This window comes from Buteo buteo, chromosome 4 (genome assembly GCF_964188355.1).
Source record: "Buteo buteo chromosome 4, bButBut1.hap1.1, whole genome shotgun sequence".
Lineage (NCBI taxonomy): Eukaryota > Metazoa > Chordata > Aves > Accipitriformes > Accipitridae > Buteo > Buteo buteo.
Window position 1 is genome coordinate 35,802,752 of NC_134174.1, and position 18,499 is coordinate 35,821,250.

The window sequence follows — 18,499 nt, forward strand, 5'->3', positions numbered from 1 at the left end:
AAAACCAAAAATGTGTTCTCTACTTCAAGTTAAGTCATGTGAGTTCAAATCTAGCAAGGAAAGGCAGCCTTGTATTCACATGAGCTTTAATTTGACCTGCCAGCTTGTCTGAAAATTGCAACTGCCTTGATCACACAAGGATTTTCATTTAAGACCTACTTTTCTTTTAAGTAAAGGGAAGCCCAGGGAGAAAGGCAAAACTCATCACTTGAAGGGCAAGGGAGAGAAATCAAGGCTGGGGAACACAATTTTACTAAGCGTTTTCTTGAGAAAGTAGGGTGCTCAGCATGAGTGGGCTTTTGTAACTCACTGGATACCCTGGCAGTCTGCAGCATGAATGAGCATTTCTTTACTTCAGCACACTGGTAATTGCTGTGAGCTTTTCACACAGATCTCTTGTAAGGAATAGGATTTGGCTCTGGTTTACACCAGTTTGTGCTTTCTAACTGTGATTTGAAAGGTATTATATATTCATAATAGTTCAGGAAATTCTACTCTGTAACCTGTACTATTTTTTTAAATTTAATTTTTATGCAGGTTTCAGACTTTCTCTAAGGCCCTGACAAATAAAGGATATAGGAGGTTTGAGAGCCTTTTTTGGTAGGACCTGGAGTTGTTCTGGTTTGTTTCATTTTTAGCTGGTTTCCGAGGGCAACCAAACATAGTCAAGGTCTTTGGATGTGGGTCTGCCTCTCGTTGACTGTTACTAACTTTTGAACCTTTGACAAGAGTAGAGAGCTCATAGGTAACTTAGGTTGCTGCCAGTTTCTTTAAGGTAGGTAAGCATGCAGAAATGAGAGAGGACCCTGTTAAATACGCCCTATCAAGGGGAAGGCTACAATGAGTTCAAGCTTTTCACAGATATTAGAATATACAAATGACACAGCTACAAATACTGTAGTCAAAAGAAATCTTTAAGCAGAGTTTTTGCCACATTAGAATTCACCCCTCACTCAGACACGGTATAGCATATAGACTCTGTGGGTTTATTAAAAGTCTTGACTCTAGCTCATCATTTTCCTGTCCTGATGGCATTTGTAACAGATCTCTCATGTAGATTCTCTAAAGAAGATTGTCTAATAAAGAGAAAACTCAAACTGAAGTTTTGATGTAATTAAGTTAAAAGAAACCTATAACAATTCTGAACCATCAGATTCAAATCCATTGGAATGCCATGGTCCTCAGTAGTTTTAGAATTATTTTTTTTTAAAAGCACAGCTCAGTTGGATACTTTAATAGTTTGCGTTACAAAGTCTTCTGGAGCCTTATCATTCAGGCTATCAAACAGTCATGGGATTGTTAACAAGTGATCAATCATGATCATGATAAGACAAAATTGATTATTACCCAGAGGAATAGCTGCACAACTTACTACAAATTCACTAAGTCAACCAAGTCCCCTTGGGTATGTTACTTAAAAAGAATTCATATTTAGATTTTTCATCTTTTGGTTTTAGAGCATTTAAAAGCATCTCAAGTAGTGCTTTCCAACTCATACTCCCTACTATATGAGCTAAATATAACAAGCATACTAAGATATACTGAAGAATTTAGTTTCACTGTATGGCTTCCATCTCAAGCACTGCACACTTGCATTAGGGCTGACAGCTTCACCAGACAGCCTAGGTGCTTTGCTGATGGTTTGCTCAAGGAAGCAACCCAGAAACCAGCTAAGCATTACAGAATATACAAAAATAGAAGGAGGAGAATCAGTATCTTATTTTTCACATACGGGACCTGATTCTGTCTCCCCTGCCCTTGTGCAGTTACGAGAAAGCACAGAGTACCACCGGACATGTTCCTAAGACACAGGTCATGCTGGGGCACCTGGCTACCTGATGTGTCACAGAACTTGAAATTGAACTCTCCTACTCTAGAAGGGCTGCTATACTCAGGTCCCTGTAAACCAAATATGATTTAAGAACTCCATGCTATCTAAACAGAGTGACAAAGTGAAGTACAGAAGCAACATATTCAGTGGATCAAGGTTCCAAAGCATGGTACAAAGCAGTTCACAGACAGAGGAAACGAAGAAATGTACCTGGAGTTTCAGGTGCCTCTATCTAGGGGGGAAGAGAAAGTAACCTCTACACGTGGGCAGAGGTGAGACAATCGCAATTAATTGTGTGTGAAGTCTTACTGCTCAAATCTGTCCTTTCATGAAGGGTAAGGTGGTAGCTGTTTCATCAGAGCCCAGGTAACGCTGGCTAAAATTCCAGTATGTTCCACACAAGAGGGACAGAACTTCTCTGTGATGTAATGGATTCAGCGAGCAGATAGGCTTGGGGACTTTCAACTTCTGTGATTAGAGATATGCCTTGAAATTACATTGAAAGTGTAAAGGCTAGAAATTCATCAGAAACATTAGTGCTCTGAAAGCCACATGTTTACTACTGAGCATTTATATTAAATTACCAGCATAAATTCCATCATAAAAGTCTAAGCGCGTAATATTTACTTTATGTCATCAGATGCACCTTAGTAGCTCTAAAATACAATCTGCTGCACACTCTCTTCTTATTTTTATCCCTTAGTTAATATAAACTCATGTATAATTTCCCTTTACATAAGTTGGATTAAAAGGACCAACGACACAGCATGAATCACTCCACTGATACTTCTACGATAGTACTTATGGCTGGCCAAGACTGAAAGAGCCTTTTAATTTCTTTTTTATCCTGCTGATTTTGAAGTCCATATGTCTTCAACTATGAGTACACCTAGAAGCGACCTGCAAAAAAACCCCAAATCATCTTTTCAAAATGTTATTTCTAGCCACAAACTAAAGATAGATGAAATCCAGAAAAACTGCAACTTAAAGAGAGAAATTCCAAATTAGATGCCTATCTGTATGAAATAAGATAGCATACACACAACAAAAGTTAGGAAAATAATACAGTAGTTGCAAGATCTTAATCATGCCATGTTAAGAATGCAAATCTGTTTTTACGGAGTCTTACTGAATCCAATGGAACAGCTCAGGGAATAAATTTATGGGATGCTTCTGACAACTGCAAACTGCAGAATTCTCCTAACAAGAGTCCATTGATATACAAAGCTTGACATGGGAATTCCTCAAACTATGCTTCTCCTAGAGCTGCCAGCTGTGTCTGACTTAACAGTATTGGAGAAATAAACTCCAGATGCCACTCCATACTTGGAACTTAGAGTGCAACTCTGATAATACCTTCTGTCATTCTGCAGGAACGAAAGACTAACACCAAACTAGCTTTAAGGTTTCCCCTTTTTGTCAGCAGCTAGAACTGTCAAGGCTCAGAGAAACTGTTGTTAGGTTATAAAAACAGTATAGCTAATCATTGTTTTTGAAAACATCCATGCAAAACAGCTTGTCCATTCAAGCATAAATAAAACAAGAACACTCTGTGAAAACAATAAAATAAAATTGATTAATGATTCAACTACAAACACCACTGTGAAAATTTATCCAGCTACAAATACTACAACAAATTCTAACCAAACCTTCAGTGCTGAAGGAAACATTTTCAAGGTCAAATAAAGGATGCTCCACTGTGTAACAAAACCTAGTGTGGAAACCACAGGAAGTGATCCTGGAGTAGAGCTTTCTTTAGTTCCAACTTCATAAACACTGTATTTGTTCATACTTTCCTACAGCAGTGACATACTTTATACATGTACCGGCAATGCTAGTACTATTTTTTCAGACATGTTTATAACTTTTTGAAGAAAGTAGTCTGCAAGTAAAATGCTTGAAACTTCTATCAAAAGAGAAAAGAAAACATAGTGGATGATTCTGGGCTGTGTTCAGCCAGAATTAAGTACAGCGTTCCAGGTCACATAAAGCACAAAAGGCCACGCATGCTGGCAGCGCAGCAGAGGTACCTACTGTACCAAGTGGACTAAGAAAAACAAACCCAGACTGTAAGGACTTTTAAAGATTACCTCCTCAACTGTGGTTAAAGATGCTGGCACTACTTCAGCTGAACAAAGGGAACTTGAAAAGTACCTTATTCAGAAAAGCTGGGGCCTTCAAACCTGCTATATAGAGGCCATGAACAATAAAAGGTGGAGGAAATTACAAGGAATGGGTAAGGGACGAGATCTTTCTAGATTTTGGAGGGAAAAAATGGAAAATTAATGAGGCAGAGAAGTCCCAGAAGGAAAACTCAAGGTCAGGAAGATAAGCTTCAGCAAGCCTTTGGAGACAACTGAACACAACAATGCCTGACTGGAACCCATTCAAAAATGAATGACAAAATACTACAGAACTGTAAATAAGAATGTGATAGAATCTCTCCTCCCCCCACCTTACATGACAAAAGCGATATTCTGCTTGTTCTAGAAGCTGTAGCTCTGGGACCAGGGACTTCACTGGAAAGCTGCTGTAAAAGCTGAAGTGGCCTGTAGGGCAGACTCTGATCTAGATTATACAGGCATAACTGCAGGGTAAATAGCGAATTTGGAGAAGCAAGCTCAGAACACAGTTTACCAGAGGTGGTAGAGCCATCAGATTAGTAGGATGAGAAGAAAACTGCTACATGTAGTTTAAGATGGAAGATGAAACAGATGAAGAGGATACTAATGGCTTAACTCTTAAGAAAAACAGGTTTTGTCTTTGAGACTTGCAGAAGATGGATGAAATTTTAAAGTGAGGGGTTGGCTTGGCATTCCTGCTTCTCAGATGCTGGAGGGAGCAGAATTTCTCTTCCCTAAATGACTCCTCCTGCCACTGTACTTACTAAGAACTACTGATCTGCAGGGCTGAACATTGGCTGGCAGAGATGAGGTTGGCAAAACAGCCAAAATGTTCAGGTGTCTACTGGGCTACCATAGAGCCTGTGGCTAGTTCCAGGCTAAATAAGCATCTTTATGAATGATCTGGAAAGAGAGATCACATTTCTGTATTGCAGACAACATTAAAATAGAAGGAGCTGCAAGCACAAGATGGCTTAGAAACATAGGCAGAAAATGATAAAACGTATTCTGTTACAGAATAAACAGAAGAATGCTTCTGGGAACTATAATCTGAAACAAACACAAAGAAAAAGGGACATACATAGGAGACAGTAATGTTTAAAAAGCCTAAATTATAACAATGAGTAGAAATTAACTACAAAACTCACATTATATATTTGAGTTACAACCAAGCAATATCAGCATATACCACTGGGAGAGAACAGTGCTTCTGTATCTGAATCTGGCATAATTACACATCAAGCATTTCAGTTGCTTTATAAAGAATCTAGAAAAGTTTCAGTGAAGAATAATTGAATCAATAGGGGCACAAATAGAATACCAGGCAAGATTTAAATAGCTAATAATTTATAACTTGGTCATTGCCAGTCAAAATAGTTAATAATCAATTACACAGATTTTAGTGGCATAAAGCTCTAAAAGGAGATGAGGAGGGAGGAAGAAGGAAGGAAAATAACTCTAAAAATTAAAGAATATAAAGGAAGAACGGGGATGACTACATTTCTTGACACAGGGACGTTGAATAGTCAGTGTCGAGCAAAGCCTCGCTAGTTATTAGTGGCATCATTGCTTTGTGATATAAAACAAGACAGGATAAAATACTTGCAATGGTGAGCTGAAGTGAAAGACATAAGCTAATCATCAGTTTTCTTCTCTTCCACAATTCTAAAGATCATTTATGAAGACTTTAAAATAGTTGCTTGGCTCCATTTAATATTTTTCTGTGTCCTAACAGTAAGGAATATTAGTCTCTGGCAAGAATGTAAAGCTAAAACCATAATAAGTATTTTTCTTTGCAACAAGAGAGCTTTTGAAGCTATGTACTAGATTTTAGCTCCTAACTGAAGCAGCATTATTGCTGCTAATCTAGCGTCAATCAGATTAGATGAAATTTTATGGAAGAAATACATTTCTTAGTTGGCCATTCCATCATTAAAACCCTAGAAAAGTGACAGAGTTTGCATTTTGAAGAGAGCAAATTTAAATCTCCAAACTTGCATTTGGGGAGAGGAATAAAAACAACAACAGACATGCCTCTGAATTTTGTGTGCTATCAAAATACCACAGTTACAAGCACCTCTCTATTATGCTGGATACAAAAATATGAATTGTTTATTCCTGTGCTCAGCACTCTCATACTTTAAAAAAACCCAAACAACTATGCAAGTCCAACCATTCAGGACACTAAGAAATGTGCAAAATTTGGATGTCTCGGTTGTCCTTCAAGTAGGAGTCTACCTAGAAATTCAGTTTCTCCCCATCTCTGGGACTTACAGGATAACATTTCAGAAACAGTAGTGATAGTGCTCCATAATGCCAAAAAAAGGGATTTGAATAATGCATCCAGTGACTGGATGATGCCACTTTATCCCTTCTTTTTGAAAGGCAAACGTGTACATGATATGTCCATGAAAACTCCCATTTACAAACTCTAGAAATATCTTTTAGGATGCTCCAATAAATCCAGCATAATAATAAACTTCTGAAATAAAAAAGAAAACATGAGACATGCTCAAATAACATGGAAAGCCAAAGATGCAAGTTGCTTACATAAGACAGAAATGACATCTTAGCTTGTATGATGTACTGCTTTTACACAAGCTTGTTAGACTAAACAATTTTGATGGCATCAAGTGTTTGGAAGGTGATGACATTGATTTATGCAACCGAAACTGGCCAAGACACCAATTCCAGTTCTGATCTTGATACCCAAATACTATCTTCAAATATATGAAGCAAACACAGAAAAAAAATTTAAAAGCACTTTAGTGAGATTGTGTAGTTCAAGCCATCAATAGTTAGAAAATATCAGAATGAAGCATACTTGAATAACCTCAAATTGGCCCCTTTGTTTGTTCAGATTATGATGTAGTCTTTAACTGCATGATTACATACTATTTTTTCCACATAAATTCTGACTCATTCAGCATACATAATGAATAGTGCGTACATAATGAACTATTTTTCTTGTAACAGCTATTTGCTATTGTTCTGTGTGTAGTCCCAGGACTTATTTGCTACACATTATTCATATGCTGCTCTGAAGACAAAATTATGAATTTCATCATAGGTTTTTCCATGCACCTCATGGGTTTTCCAGGCTACTACAGTGCCTGGCTGCTTAACATGCATTCATTAGTTTATTTTGAAAACATCTCTGTGAGGGGAGGCAATAATACTGCTTCCATTTTACACGTGGAAAACTGAGGCACAAAGAAGTTAAAAGACAGTTACTGACTTTTGGTGCCTATTAAAGGTGGTTAACATCTCTTTCCTCAAAGCATTTTAGCACTGTGCTTTGTATTTTCAAAGTCCTACTCTCACTGAAGTCAGCTGCAGCTGTTGACTCTCAGTACCCCTGAAGCCCTGATACCATGGCACCATTCTTTGTTGGCAAATGAACAAGGAGAATTTGGTATCCTGGGGTTGTGTGTGGCTTTGGAAGATGTCATCTGCTGATACACACTGACCTTTCCCTGGCTGTCACACCAAAACATGGCCACTTCTGCCCTGTTCATGAACTTGTTCCTGTCCCACCCCTTCTTGTACTCCCCAGTCACACTTCAAAAGTCCTGTTCTTCATTCCTAAGGCTTTCCGTTCAGTTGCAGTCTCTGCTCAGCAAGTCCTGGTTCCATTCCTTTACTCATAACCTCTGTGGTCCAAATTGCCCAGTTCCCCCTCGAAATTCGTGTACTTTCTGTCTCTTCCTTGCAGACAGGTCTCCAGGTTTACTCTTCACAGGTCCCCAATTCTCATTCCACCCTCATTCATCCAATTCATCTAATCTGGGTGAACGGCCCCTTATCTTTTTTCCCAGTTTTACTTCCCTGGGCATGAACTTGGATTACCTGCCTTGAACTTGGATTACCTCCCTTGCTCCTTCATCTTCTTTTCCAGTTCTCATTCAGAGTCATTTTGCCCACTTCTGCCTTCCCATTTAATCTAATCCTCACAAACACTCTCAGCTTCTAAGTCTTTCCTGTTCTTCCACTCCTGGCCAGCCACTACCTCAGTCTATTAGCAGCTTCTGGGCCAGTTTTCTTGCCCCTCTCCCCAGTCCATGTCTCCCAAGTTCCAAGGTTTGTTGCTCTGCTTTTCTCCTTCCTGCATTTTGATAGGTGTCTTCCACTTTCCAGCTGTCTATGCCAACTGTAAGAGCACAGAAAGCAGATGCCAGTGTCACTGCTGTCACTCTGGCAGGACCCTAGCAGCCAAAGTGCAGTATCTGTAGGGGGAATGCTGCGCAACCACAATGTGGAGCTTCAAGAAATTCAGCTGCTAAAATCTGAGACTGTTCTACCAAGTCTGTGAAAAGCAGTTTTTTCAAAGGCTTATGATCTTCTGAAGTTAGATGAATTTTCATAGAATTGGCCTGCTCACAACACAAAGGACATCCATCTACTAAAGGTTTAATCCCTAGCTAGGGCTAATACAAATTTTATAAAAGGTCACCAGAATTTTTAGCACAGATTAAACATTCTTTCCTGGCCTAAGTTTACAGAAACATGGCTGCAACGTTCAAATACAGCAAAGGAAAATAACATGATACACTTTCTCCCATACACAAAGTGAGTTCAGTAGAGTTCTAAGGAACTACATGTTAGACTGTGCAATAGACCAATACTAAGCTGTGCTAGTAGAACCACCTAAAATAATAAGAAAAAAATAATGCAAGAAGCATTTGTAAATAACAGAGAATGCTGAAAATAAGAGCTGATAATTGGCTTTATAATGTTGCATTCACTTTAAACCAAATCTTACCAGGTGTTTTTATTTAAAAAAAAAAAAAAAATTTAAAAAATTCTCCAAAATGCATACATTTGTTTTCTTTTATTTCACATTTTTAAATTTTCTAAATGGTCTTGATTCATTAAGAGAGACGATAATGCTTGCAAAAAAACCAGTGGGAAAAAAAACCAGAAAAAAAAATCTAAAACAATATGAATTGTTGTGATATTATTAACTGCTCACTCCAGTTCCTGGATTTCTGGTTCGTGCATATAGCTCCATAGGAGGTATAACCCAGTTTTCTGAATACAAAATATTTCAATATTAATTCCCTCATCTTAGAAAACAAGAAAAATATTTTGTTATCTGCATAAAAATTCCATTATTGCTTATGTTTATACTGCAGCATTGCCTGCAATCCCAAACTAAGCGTGCTGCAGAATTTATCATAGTTGGATATGTAATGTTATCATTTCATTGGTTGCCTTTACAGTTACTACAGCTTGGAGATCAAGGACATTTTCAGAATATGAAAATCCAGCATATTTTTAATCCACTACAGGTAATACATTGATATTTTTCATGTAACTTTGATTAACCTCAGTGATGCTAACATATCACCTTAAAAATTAGATCTTTTACAACAAAGGTACCCTAAAATAAATAGTAAGTATTCATAATATAAATGTACTAACTAAACCCGTGTACACAATTAGGGGTCTAAATGTGTTGCATATACATTTGCCTGCTTACTTAGAAAGATTAATGCCTTAACCTTTGCTTGCTTGCTTTTATGTTCCTATTAAAACATGCTTTTTGATACATAAGTGCCACCTGTAGGAAATACCGAAGTATGCTCAGGTGCAGTCTTGTGCCACATTAGGCACTGAGTTGCATCTCTTACATGTCCAATATAGGTGCCTCCTTCCGAAATTCAACCATGTATTGTAGGAGGCAATGACCCTGTATGATGCTGGCTTACTTGATGAAGATTAGTTTGTAAAGCCAGATCTACAGGAAAGTTGTTGTTTTCCAGTGAAGCCTATTCAAAAGGGAATTAAAATTAAATATACTACAGTTTTTCATTTGCGTGTCTGTATGACACTATTCCGTAGAAATGGAGCAGTCCTTAACTATAGTATGTTGAACCAAATAGAGTCTGCAATGATTAAAATGGAGTACTTCACTACAATTACTTGGGGTAGGCAAATACGAAGGATTGCATAATTTATCTGTTTTCATTTCTCTCTAGTATAAATAAAAAGAAATACATGTGGAAAAGTGTTTTAACAAAAGAACGGTCTAGCCTCCACTACTATAAACATAGGTCAGTTTCTCTAGGCAGTGAGTTAGGCAGGCATGAGTGGATGGAAGTGCAAATTGTATCTTAATTCAAACATCAAAGAAATCAAAGAATTTCCCATGCAGCTATAAAAATAATTACTGAAAAGACTTTTCAATGCCTTGTCAAATTCTTGACTATTTCAAGAAAAATAAAGAGCTTACAAAAATCCAGCATTTAAACTATTAAGTCTGCCTAGGTCAAAAAAAGGTGAAGAATTCCATCACAACTAATTTGTAAAAAAGCAACTGAGAAAGCTGGACTGGCTCTTTCCATGACCATCAGCTATAACAGTTACGCTCCAAAGATACACTCACAACAAGGAAAGAGCTTCATTAATTCAACCGTACCATTCACTGATACAGCATCGCCATTCCTCGGTATGTTGGCCAGGTAACATACATTCCACACCCAAAGCACATTTTGCATCAAAACCTGAGAAGTTATTTTTGACGATTCAATGTCAAATGAGAAGATGAGAATAACCTGGTATACGAACACAAATTATACGCCACTCTGCAAGAAAATATTTTTTCATTGTTTGACTCTCAGTTTCTCCGCTCAGTTTTGTCACTCGGAGTTGTGCATAAGCGATATTACGCTCTTCAACCATAGCCGGCTCCCAGCGTTCTTTCAAGCCCGTACATCTGTTTTGGCTGTCCCTCACCACCGCCGTACGTTTGCCTGCTCGCTCTGACGCAGGCAGTCTTTAATGTCCGCACCAAACCAAACTTCGTCTGTTCGACGGCCCAGCGGTGCCTTCCGGGGGAGGACTGCCGCTGCCCCCAGCGCGCTGCGGTCTCCCTCGGCCGCCCGGCCCAGCCCGGCCCGGCCGACCCCGCCGGCGGCGCGGTGCTGTCCGCGGTGCTGAACCGCGGGGCCGCCGGCCCCGCCGCCTGCCGCTCCGCCTCCCCGCGAGCCCCAGCGCCGGCCCGCTCCCCGTCTTATCGCTCGCCCAAGCGACCGGCAACAAGTTTCGCCGTTAGCCCGCGCCAGCCGGGCGGTTCGCCTTGTGTATTTTAAGCGCAGGAACTGCCCTGCAATACAAAGGAGTTTGGGGATCCCGGGTAAGAAAAAACCCGCCGGAGCCGCTACCCCGCCTCTAGATCCGGACCCTCTGCAGCGCCTGCCCTAGTTCTCCTTGTTGCCTCTCCCAGAATAAACCCCAGCGTCCATTCCTGCCAGGGGCAGGGCTGTGCAGCAGGCTCGCCCGGGGGTGAACGCACTGCAACGCAAGGGACGGCTTGGGGAGCGGCGGGTTTCCCTCCCTCCCTTCCCTCCAGCAAGGTGCAACCTTCCCTTCCTTCTTTTGTTCTCAACGGCAGGAGAGCGGCGGCGGCGGCGGGTGGGGTGGGGAACACTCGCACCTACGAATACGTGGGGGACAACAAAGGACCATACGCCGCGGGGATTAATTTGCATTAGCATCCACGAGGGCAGCAGCATCTTGCGTCTGCAGGGATTAGCCGCGTCGAGCCCGGACTTACCGTCCCTATCGCAGAGCTGAATCGCCTCCAGGCTCAGATTCTTGATCACCTCCTCGCAGGGGCTAGTGGGGCTGCTCATGGTGTGCGCCAGGCGCGGAGCCTCCATCGCGCCCCTCGCCGCTCCCTGCAGTCGCGCCGCCAGGGGCTGGGGCTGGGGCTGGCGGTGGCCGGCTCGGCGGGCGGGGGGTGCAGAGGCGCGGGGCAGCGCTTCCCGGCGCCGCCCGGCTCGGCTGCGCTCGGCGGAGGCGGGCGGGGAGCGGATTTGTCACTGCAGTGAGGCGGGGAGGGGGCAGCAGAGAGGCGCGCGCTCGTCGCACCTCAGGCCTCCGCGTTTAAAGGGGCCGCCGCCGCCGCCGCGTCAAAGCGCTCCCCTCCCCCACCCCTCCTTATGTAACGGCGGCGGCGAGGAGGGGCGCCGCGGCCCGCCGAGCTCCCCCTGCCCGCCGCCAGGCCTCTCCCTCCCCCGTCCCTTCTGCCTCTCGCAGCCCCCCCCCCCTCCGGGCACGCGCCGGCGCCTTCACGCGGCGACCGTTAGCAACGGCCGGCGGGAGGCGCCTCAGAGGGCGCGCGCGGGCGCCTCGAGCGGGCCCGGGCGTCTCCCCCGAGGCACAGCCGCGCCGCCGCCCGCGCGGGGGACGCGCCTCAGACCCCGCGGAGCCGAACGAAACCCTCCGGCGTAGGGACCGACGGGTACCGTCCCCGCCAGCCGCCGGGCCGGCCTTCCCCCGGGCGACCTCGGGCACAGCTGCCCGCACCTGTGCCGCCCGCCGCTCGGCGCCGCCGTGCGCTTTATTTGCGGGTTACTCCCTAAGCCGAGGAGAGCCGCGTCAACGCAAAAACCCCCAGCAACCCACGGCGATTGATTTTTTTTTTCCCTTCCCTAAGCACGCAGTACACCACAACCGCTGCCCGTAAATCACGCTGAACCGCAAGGGCTGCGCGCGTTCGCTTTGATCCTTCAATTAGGCAGGAATCTGAGGAAAGGAGTATTAGCTGTTGTTAAATTGATAAAACGAGAAAAGCTGGCAGAAGGTTATAGATGGCAGGACAGGGTGTAGGAATGAGTCCTTTCTGGCTGGCTGCCCTGCACACTTCCCTCCTGCTCTTTTTTTTTGTGGGAAGGAGAAATAACCCACAGCGTACCGGTGCTGCTTCTACCAAGCTTTTGTGAAAAGTAAGGGTTTTATTTATTTATTTATTTATTTATTTTCTTTAATCAGGGAGAAACAATTCCATCTCAATTAGCAGTTTCAGGAGCAAGAGCAGGTCCAGAAAAGGAGAAAGCTCAGCTAGCTACCTCCTCACTGCAGGTCCACAGGCTGGACGAAGGAACAGCCTCTGAGCCTCGGGAGCACAGCGCTTTCTGCAGGTTACAGATTGACTTTGGGATCCAGCTCGTCCTGCCGGGATGGGATCACCAGTCTCCAGGTAAAGTGGTTTCAGCCCATTTCCTACCACACATTACAATAAGCATTCCTGGCACCTCTTTGTTGTTTCACTAAACCGAAATTGGCACCATTTGGCCATCAATTTTGAGACACCAGCACTGGCTGCTTTGAGAAACACCGGTTCCTTGCACACAGGCCCCCGACAAGCTTGAGGCCGTGATGTTTCTTGGTCAGTATTCCATGCCAGCATGTCCAAAGAGTCCCTTGAGCTCCCATTTCCCATTCTGGAGTCCCAAGACCACCCAGTCTCCTCCTGGATCTGACACGGTAGCAAGCTCCATGCACAGACAGAGGCTTGTCACTCAGAAGTGGCTTTCCACTGGACTTTGGGATTATTCTATTCTTTATGATGGTTTCTAGGTACAGTAATCTGAGGAAATGAGCTCTGACATTACCTTTCACAAAGCCACTGCCACATGCTGCTGCCTGGGAGAAAGGAACCGGTTTTAGGAGCCTTGGCTCCTATGACACCTTCAAAAATCTGTAGTGTGGCATGGGGAGAAAGTACAACACTGAGCACCCTTCCCGCACTGTCTACTCTTTGCCCCCTCCCTTCCTTGCTCGCCTTCTATTTTTTCCTCCTCTTTGTCTCTCTGCTGTTTTTTCACCACGAAGGAAAATGTGTGCAGAGGGGTCAGGCAGAGGAGAAATGGAATGAGTGGGAAGGAAACCTAAAGGAAGAGAAAATGAAAAGGAAGCGATAACACACAGGGAGGGAGAGTGCGAGTCAATGGGGAGGTGGGAAGGGAGAGGAATATATGAATGAATGCACAGACAGAATGAGGACAAATGTAGAATCTGAGAGGGAAGAAATGAAAAGTGGGTGAGACTGCATTCATCAGGTTTTAATTTTGGCTCTGACAAGCATTCATTCCTTGCACAGAAGCAAAACCTTTCTCCTTGATATTGCAACTGTTCTTAGCACACAGTCATCTCCTACGTAAGGCTGGAAAATTTCTTTCTCTGAAGACAGTGTATTTAGTCTCTCGGCCTTATGTTCTACATTCATTCCTTTCCACAATGTGGCAGAGGCTTCAGCAGCTCACACAATCTTGTTACTTCTTTGCTACAACATTATATAAAGTCCATTTGAAGCAGACCCTCTTCAACACTGAGAGAATTCCCATTTTATTCTCTGCCTCTATTTTACACACCTTTTTCTCCTCTACTTTTTATTCTGTGCAAGTGAAATCAGGTTTTTAAGAATGGATGTGTTTTGCATAGCTCTTTGAAAGCAGATAGCTTTGGGGGTGTTCCCATTCCTCCAAGGCCTCTCATTTCTCAGCTGCCTTACAGCAATAACCCCTGCCTGAGCTACATCTATTTATCTCCCCACACCATTACTCTCTTTTTTTTTTTTTTTTTAAGAAAAGACTGGTTAAGTCTACAAATACTGGCAAACTTCAGTGGAAGAGTAGAGCAGAGAAGCCTTTTCCACAGCTCTGCTTTTCTAAAGCATGAAACAAGCTGGACCTGCCTGAGACAGCATTTTGCAGAGTCACACTTCAGACTTCATGCTTCCTTGAGCCAATTGCTACTCCCATCACCTGGGCTAGGGCTCAACATTTTTTAAATCTCAGATTACTCCCAGATGTGATTCAGTGCAATCACTCGGCAGTGGATTTAGTCCTAAGAATTTCAGTCTCAAAGCACACGATACTTTCTTGGTGTTTTTCTTACCTGAAAGAACTGTACTCTGCTTGTCTTAACAAGGAATAGCATTGTCTGAGGCACAAGTTACATTTGTGCTAAAGGATGACAGAGTCTCAGCGTATAATCAGAAAGTTTATTCTGTGATGGATTATCCTTGACAGTGTTTAGCAAAAAATGTCACATATCACAAATATGGGTCAACATTATGTAATGGGAAGTCTGCCAATGGCAGCACAACATTAGAGACAAGTGTCACGTGTTTAGAACTGCAAGAGCTTGCAGAGAATTTGCCACAACAGCAACCTTTCACACTTGCAACATTTAGATAAATAGGTTGTTACCAATTTCTGTAGTTCAACAAGAGTGGGCCTGTTATTACTTCAACCTCACGTGAGGAGAGAGAAGCAGCATTTTCTAGCACGATACACGTACCAGGAAACATAAGCTGCGACACACACCTCTTGCCTGGCTAGGTTCAACAATCTTGGCTCTTGTGCCTTAGTCTGGCATTCACAGGCCCCCAGGTAGGTCACTGAGATCTTGCTGCAGGGCTACCGCTCTACAGCAGACAGGCAGAGAGGCTGCCAGCCAGCTAGAGAAGTGTGTGGCTCCTTTCCTAAAAGCCACAACCTCATTCAAGCCATAAAAGCGAGAGGAAAAGGTGCTGTGTGCCCCTCTCCTCCCCAAGAACAAACCCACACACCATTACAAAGTTCTGTCCCGCCTGTATTGCACTCCATTTTGGGAAAACTGCTCCGCAGCAGTAGCAGAGAACAGCATAGAGCTGTAAGGCAACCCCATTCTTACTATTTGAAAACACTTTTGTATTTCACAGTAGCAGGTTTTTATTTGCAGGTTATAAAAGAAACCTCCTTTCTCAGACTTCAGCAAGACTCAGAGTTCCAGCTCTTCCTTCCCACTTGGGAATAAAAAAAAGACTTGTGTTACTGCTCAGTGGACTGTGCAAGCAGAAGGCAGAAAGGCTACACACATAGTTTTCAGGAAAGAAACAAGGGAGGAAATAGACAGCCTTTTTTTTTTTTCTATCAATATGTCACTTTTGAGGAGAAAAGCAAAATTTTAAAGGACAGATAAACAGAAGGGTCAAAACCAGTATCCAGCATTTTGGGTCAGTCCTAAAAGGAGCATTGACTAAGCTCAGTACTAACTCCTGAAGTTTTATGGAAAAAAATGCTTTGCAATTCCACAGTCATTCTTTGTCTTTAGTGGACATGTCAAGTGTTTCGAGCGTGCAACAGCACATACTTGCAAAGGACTGCGTGCAAGATATTCTTGAAATACCATAGGACTGAAGTAAAATCCACACACTGGTGACAGAAAGACAAAAAAAAGATTTAAGACCCTGAGTGAAAGCTGTGACTATGTACAGTTAACGTGCACTGTGACACAGCTTCCTTTTCTACACAGAGACAGACATTGATGTATGACAATTGAGAGCACTAGCCGCGGTATCTCACTGGGAACCTCTTTGTTTTTTCTCAGATAGCAAAGCTAGAGCCTCCTCAAATGCTCAAATAAGGCGGAGGATGGCACAGGTCCCCCTTTTTTCCCTAGGAAAGTCCAAGGCAGAGCAGCAGTGCTTAGTCTTAGCTCTGGGGTGAGTCTCTGTCCCTCTTTCTCCCACTCTCTGCAAAGGTAAGAACCACAGCCAGGCACCCTGACACTAAGTCCAGCAGTGAGGCTGCAGCTCTCTTGGAAAGGGGTCTGTCTGCTGTTTTCTGCTTTGATGTTGCTCGCAATGCTGGGAAGCCCTTGCTATTTCTGGCAACTCTCCCGTGAGATGTATGCAGTAGTTCATACATCTCAAAATGTCTCTCCTTCCCTGTTAGGAAGACTTCATTTCAGCAGTTGCATTCAGTTCATGCATTCAGGCTTTTCTTGCAAGGCCATAAAGCATACTTTAAAATGTCAAAGATACAATTCTGAGGTAATCTTGTGACTTCTGGTGCCAGGGGACCTGCTCATGAATCTGTAGGTTTTTGTATAGTATGATGTGAAAATGGCTTCTGTATAGGGAAAAGTTAGACTCTTACTCAGATAAAAAGACAGTCAGTCTGTGAAAAAGGCAACCAAGGGGATACGTGATAGAGATTCACTAAAGCACGAGTAGCACAAACAGGGTAGCCAAAGACGGTCTGTTTGCCAAGTCTCCCAGCACAAGAATTAGAGGGTGTCAATTGCAGTTAATAGCAACCAGCTTCAAAATGAGCAGAAGGAGGTGGTACTTTGTGTCATTTGTGTTACGAGTTGTAAGGCCAAAGGACAGTGTCAATGCTAAAAGTTTTCATTGGTTCAAGGAGAGGCTGGAAAAGTTAATGGAAAAGAAATCATTTAGAGTTACTAAACCCACAAGTGATTCAGAGTCCCTAAGCTGAAAATTATCAGAGCCTGGGGAAGAGTTACTGAAGACTGTTGTGTGTGCTTGTCCTGCTCTTCACCTTCTGTAAACATCCATTTTCAGACACTGCTAAAGGATTATAGTGGCCTAGGTAGGTCTTTGGTCTGATCCAGCACAATAAAGGAAATCCCCTGGTATCTAAGCCTTCATGCCTTACCACCACTCACCACCAGGCTGTCCTCATTCGTAATGAGCACTTCCGAGTATGGAGCCCTCCAACTGTATCACATCTGGGTGTGCAACTCCCAACCTACTCTGAGCAATGTAAACAATTAAAAGGAAATGTTCCTCTCAGATAAACAGAAAGATCTCAAGCAAATTGTCATTGTATTAATGCTATTTATGCTGCTGCTTTCTGAATTTCAGTTTTCTGATCAGCTTTATAAAGCCTGAATAAGCATTTAAGAAAGACAAATTCTTTCATAGAAAAAAATAATGTATTTGTAGCTTCATAAAATTTATTTGTTGCCTAGTGGGCACAAAGTACTGTTAATGCTTAGCATTATCATTTATTAATTTGCTTTTCTTTTAAGTTTAGCATCACTTTATTAGATCCATAGCATTCCTAGAGAACAACTAGAACCTTCTTTATTTCCTCTCTCCTCTGTGCTGTTAATCATTCTTCCTACTTTAGTAATCATTTTCACATTTAATTAGTGCTTTATCCTCCAGATATTGGATCATATCTTGACCTTTAAAGGATACTACCAGCCGCTTATCCTTGACAATGCTGACTGCTATCCAGATTTACTTTCTGTCTACAGTTCAGTGGCCAGCCTGTGATGTCTTTAAGTGAATTTTAGCCCAAGCTGACTTGTTTCTGTAATTTCCTTAAGATGTTATGTGGCAGAGCATCAAATGCCTTTGTAAAGTCTTGGTGTTATTCTGTACTCTACTAATCTTCTGGCTTCATCTTAAAAAGAAGTGGAGGGATAAATGCTCTAATTTGTCTCGCTTAGTTTACTGTAGTACACCTGTGTCATACCTGGGTCTCATTATGCTATTCACCTCCATATGAATACATTTTCCCCTTCTGCTTTAATATTTATAGTATTTATTTCAATTGGAGCCATGTCCATAAGACAATAGTTTCCATAGTTACTCTTAATTCAATTTTTAAAGACTTGTGACATGCTAACACTTTATTAGTCTCCTGATATTGCCTCAATTCTCTGCGGGTTTTTTTTTAGCAACTAGTTGTTCCATCAGTTCTATAAATACCCAAAGGGACATCTCAGATGCATTTGTTAAAGTGATGATATTTCGTTATATATTTCTTAGTTCCTTTTTCCCAGCAGTTCACAATTACATCAATGATTTCTTAACCAAGCCATTATTCAAAGTTTAATCCCTTTCCCAATAAACTTCACGGCAAAAGTCCAATTAGTTTAGTGGGAATAAGAACTGGTCTCAAAATTTATCTCCTTATTACAAATTAATTACAATTAATATTTTCTTGGTCAAGTC

General features: G+C 42.4%; 1 protein-coding gene across 6 annotated transcripts in view; it reads right to left on the reverse strand.

Annotated features, from left to right (window-relative positions):
* Positions 1-18,499, reverse strand: part of PHYHIPL (phytanoyl-CoA 2-hydroxylase interacting protein like) — a 140,598-nt gene that overhangs the window by 24,585 nt on the left and 97,514 nt on the right. Inside the window, exon 1 of one of the 6 annotated variants that reach the window (XM_075025522.1) lies at positions 11,513-11,847. The exons of the other annotated variants lie outside the window; for them this stretch is intronic. Coding sequence (XP_074881623.1) covers positions 11,513-11,618 — 106 coding nt within the window. The 5' untranslated portion in view covers positions 11,619-11,847. Of the gene's footprint in view, positions 1-11,512; positions 11,848-18,499 lie in introns of those variants that run through there. 6 annotated transcript variants of the gene reach the window in all.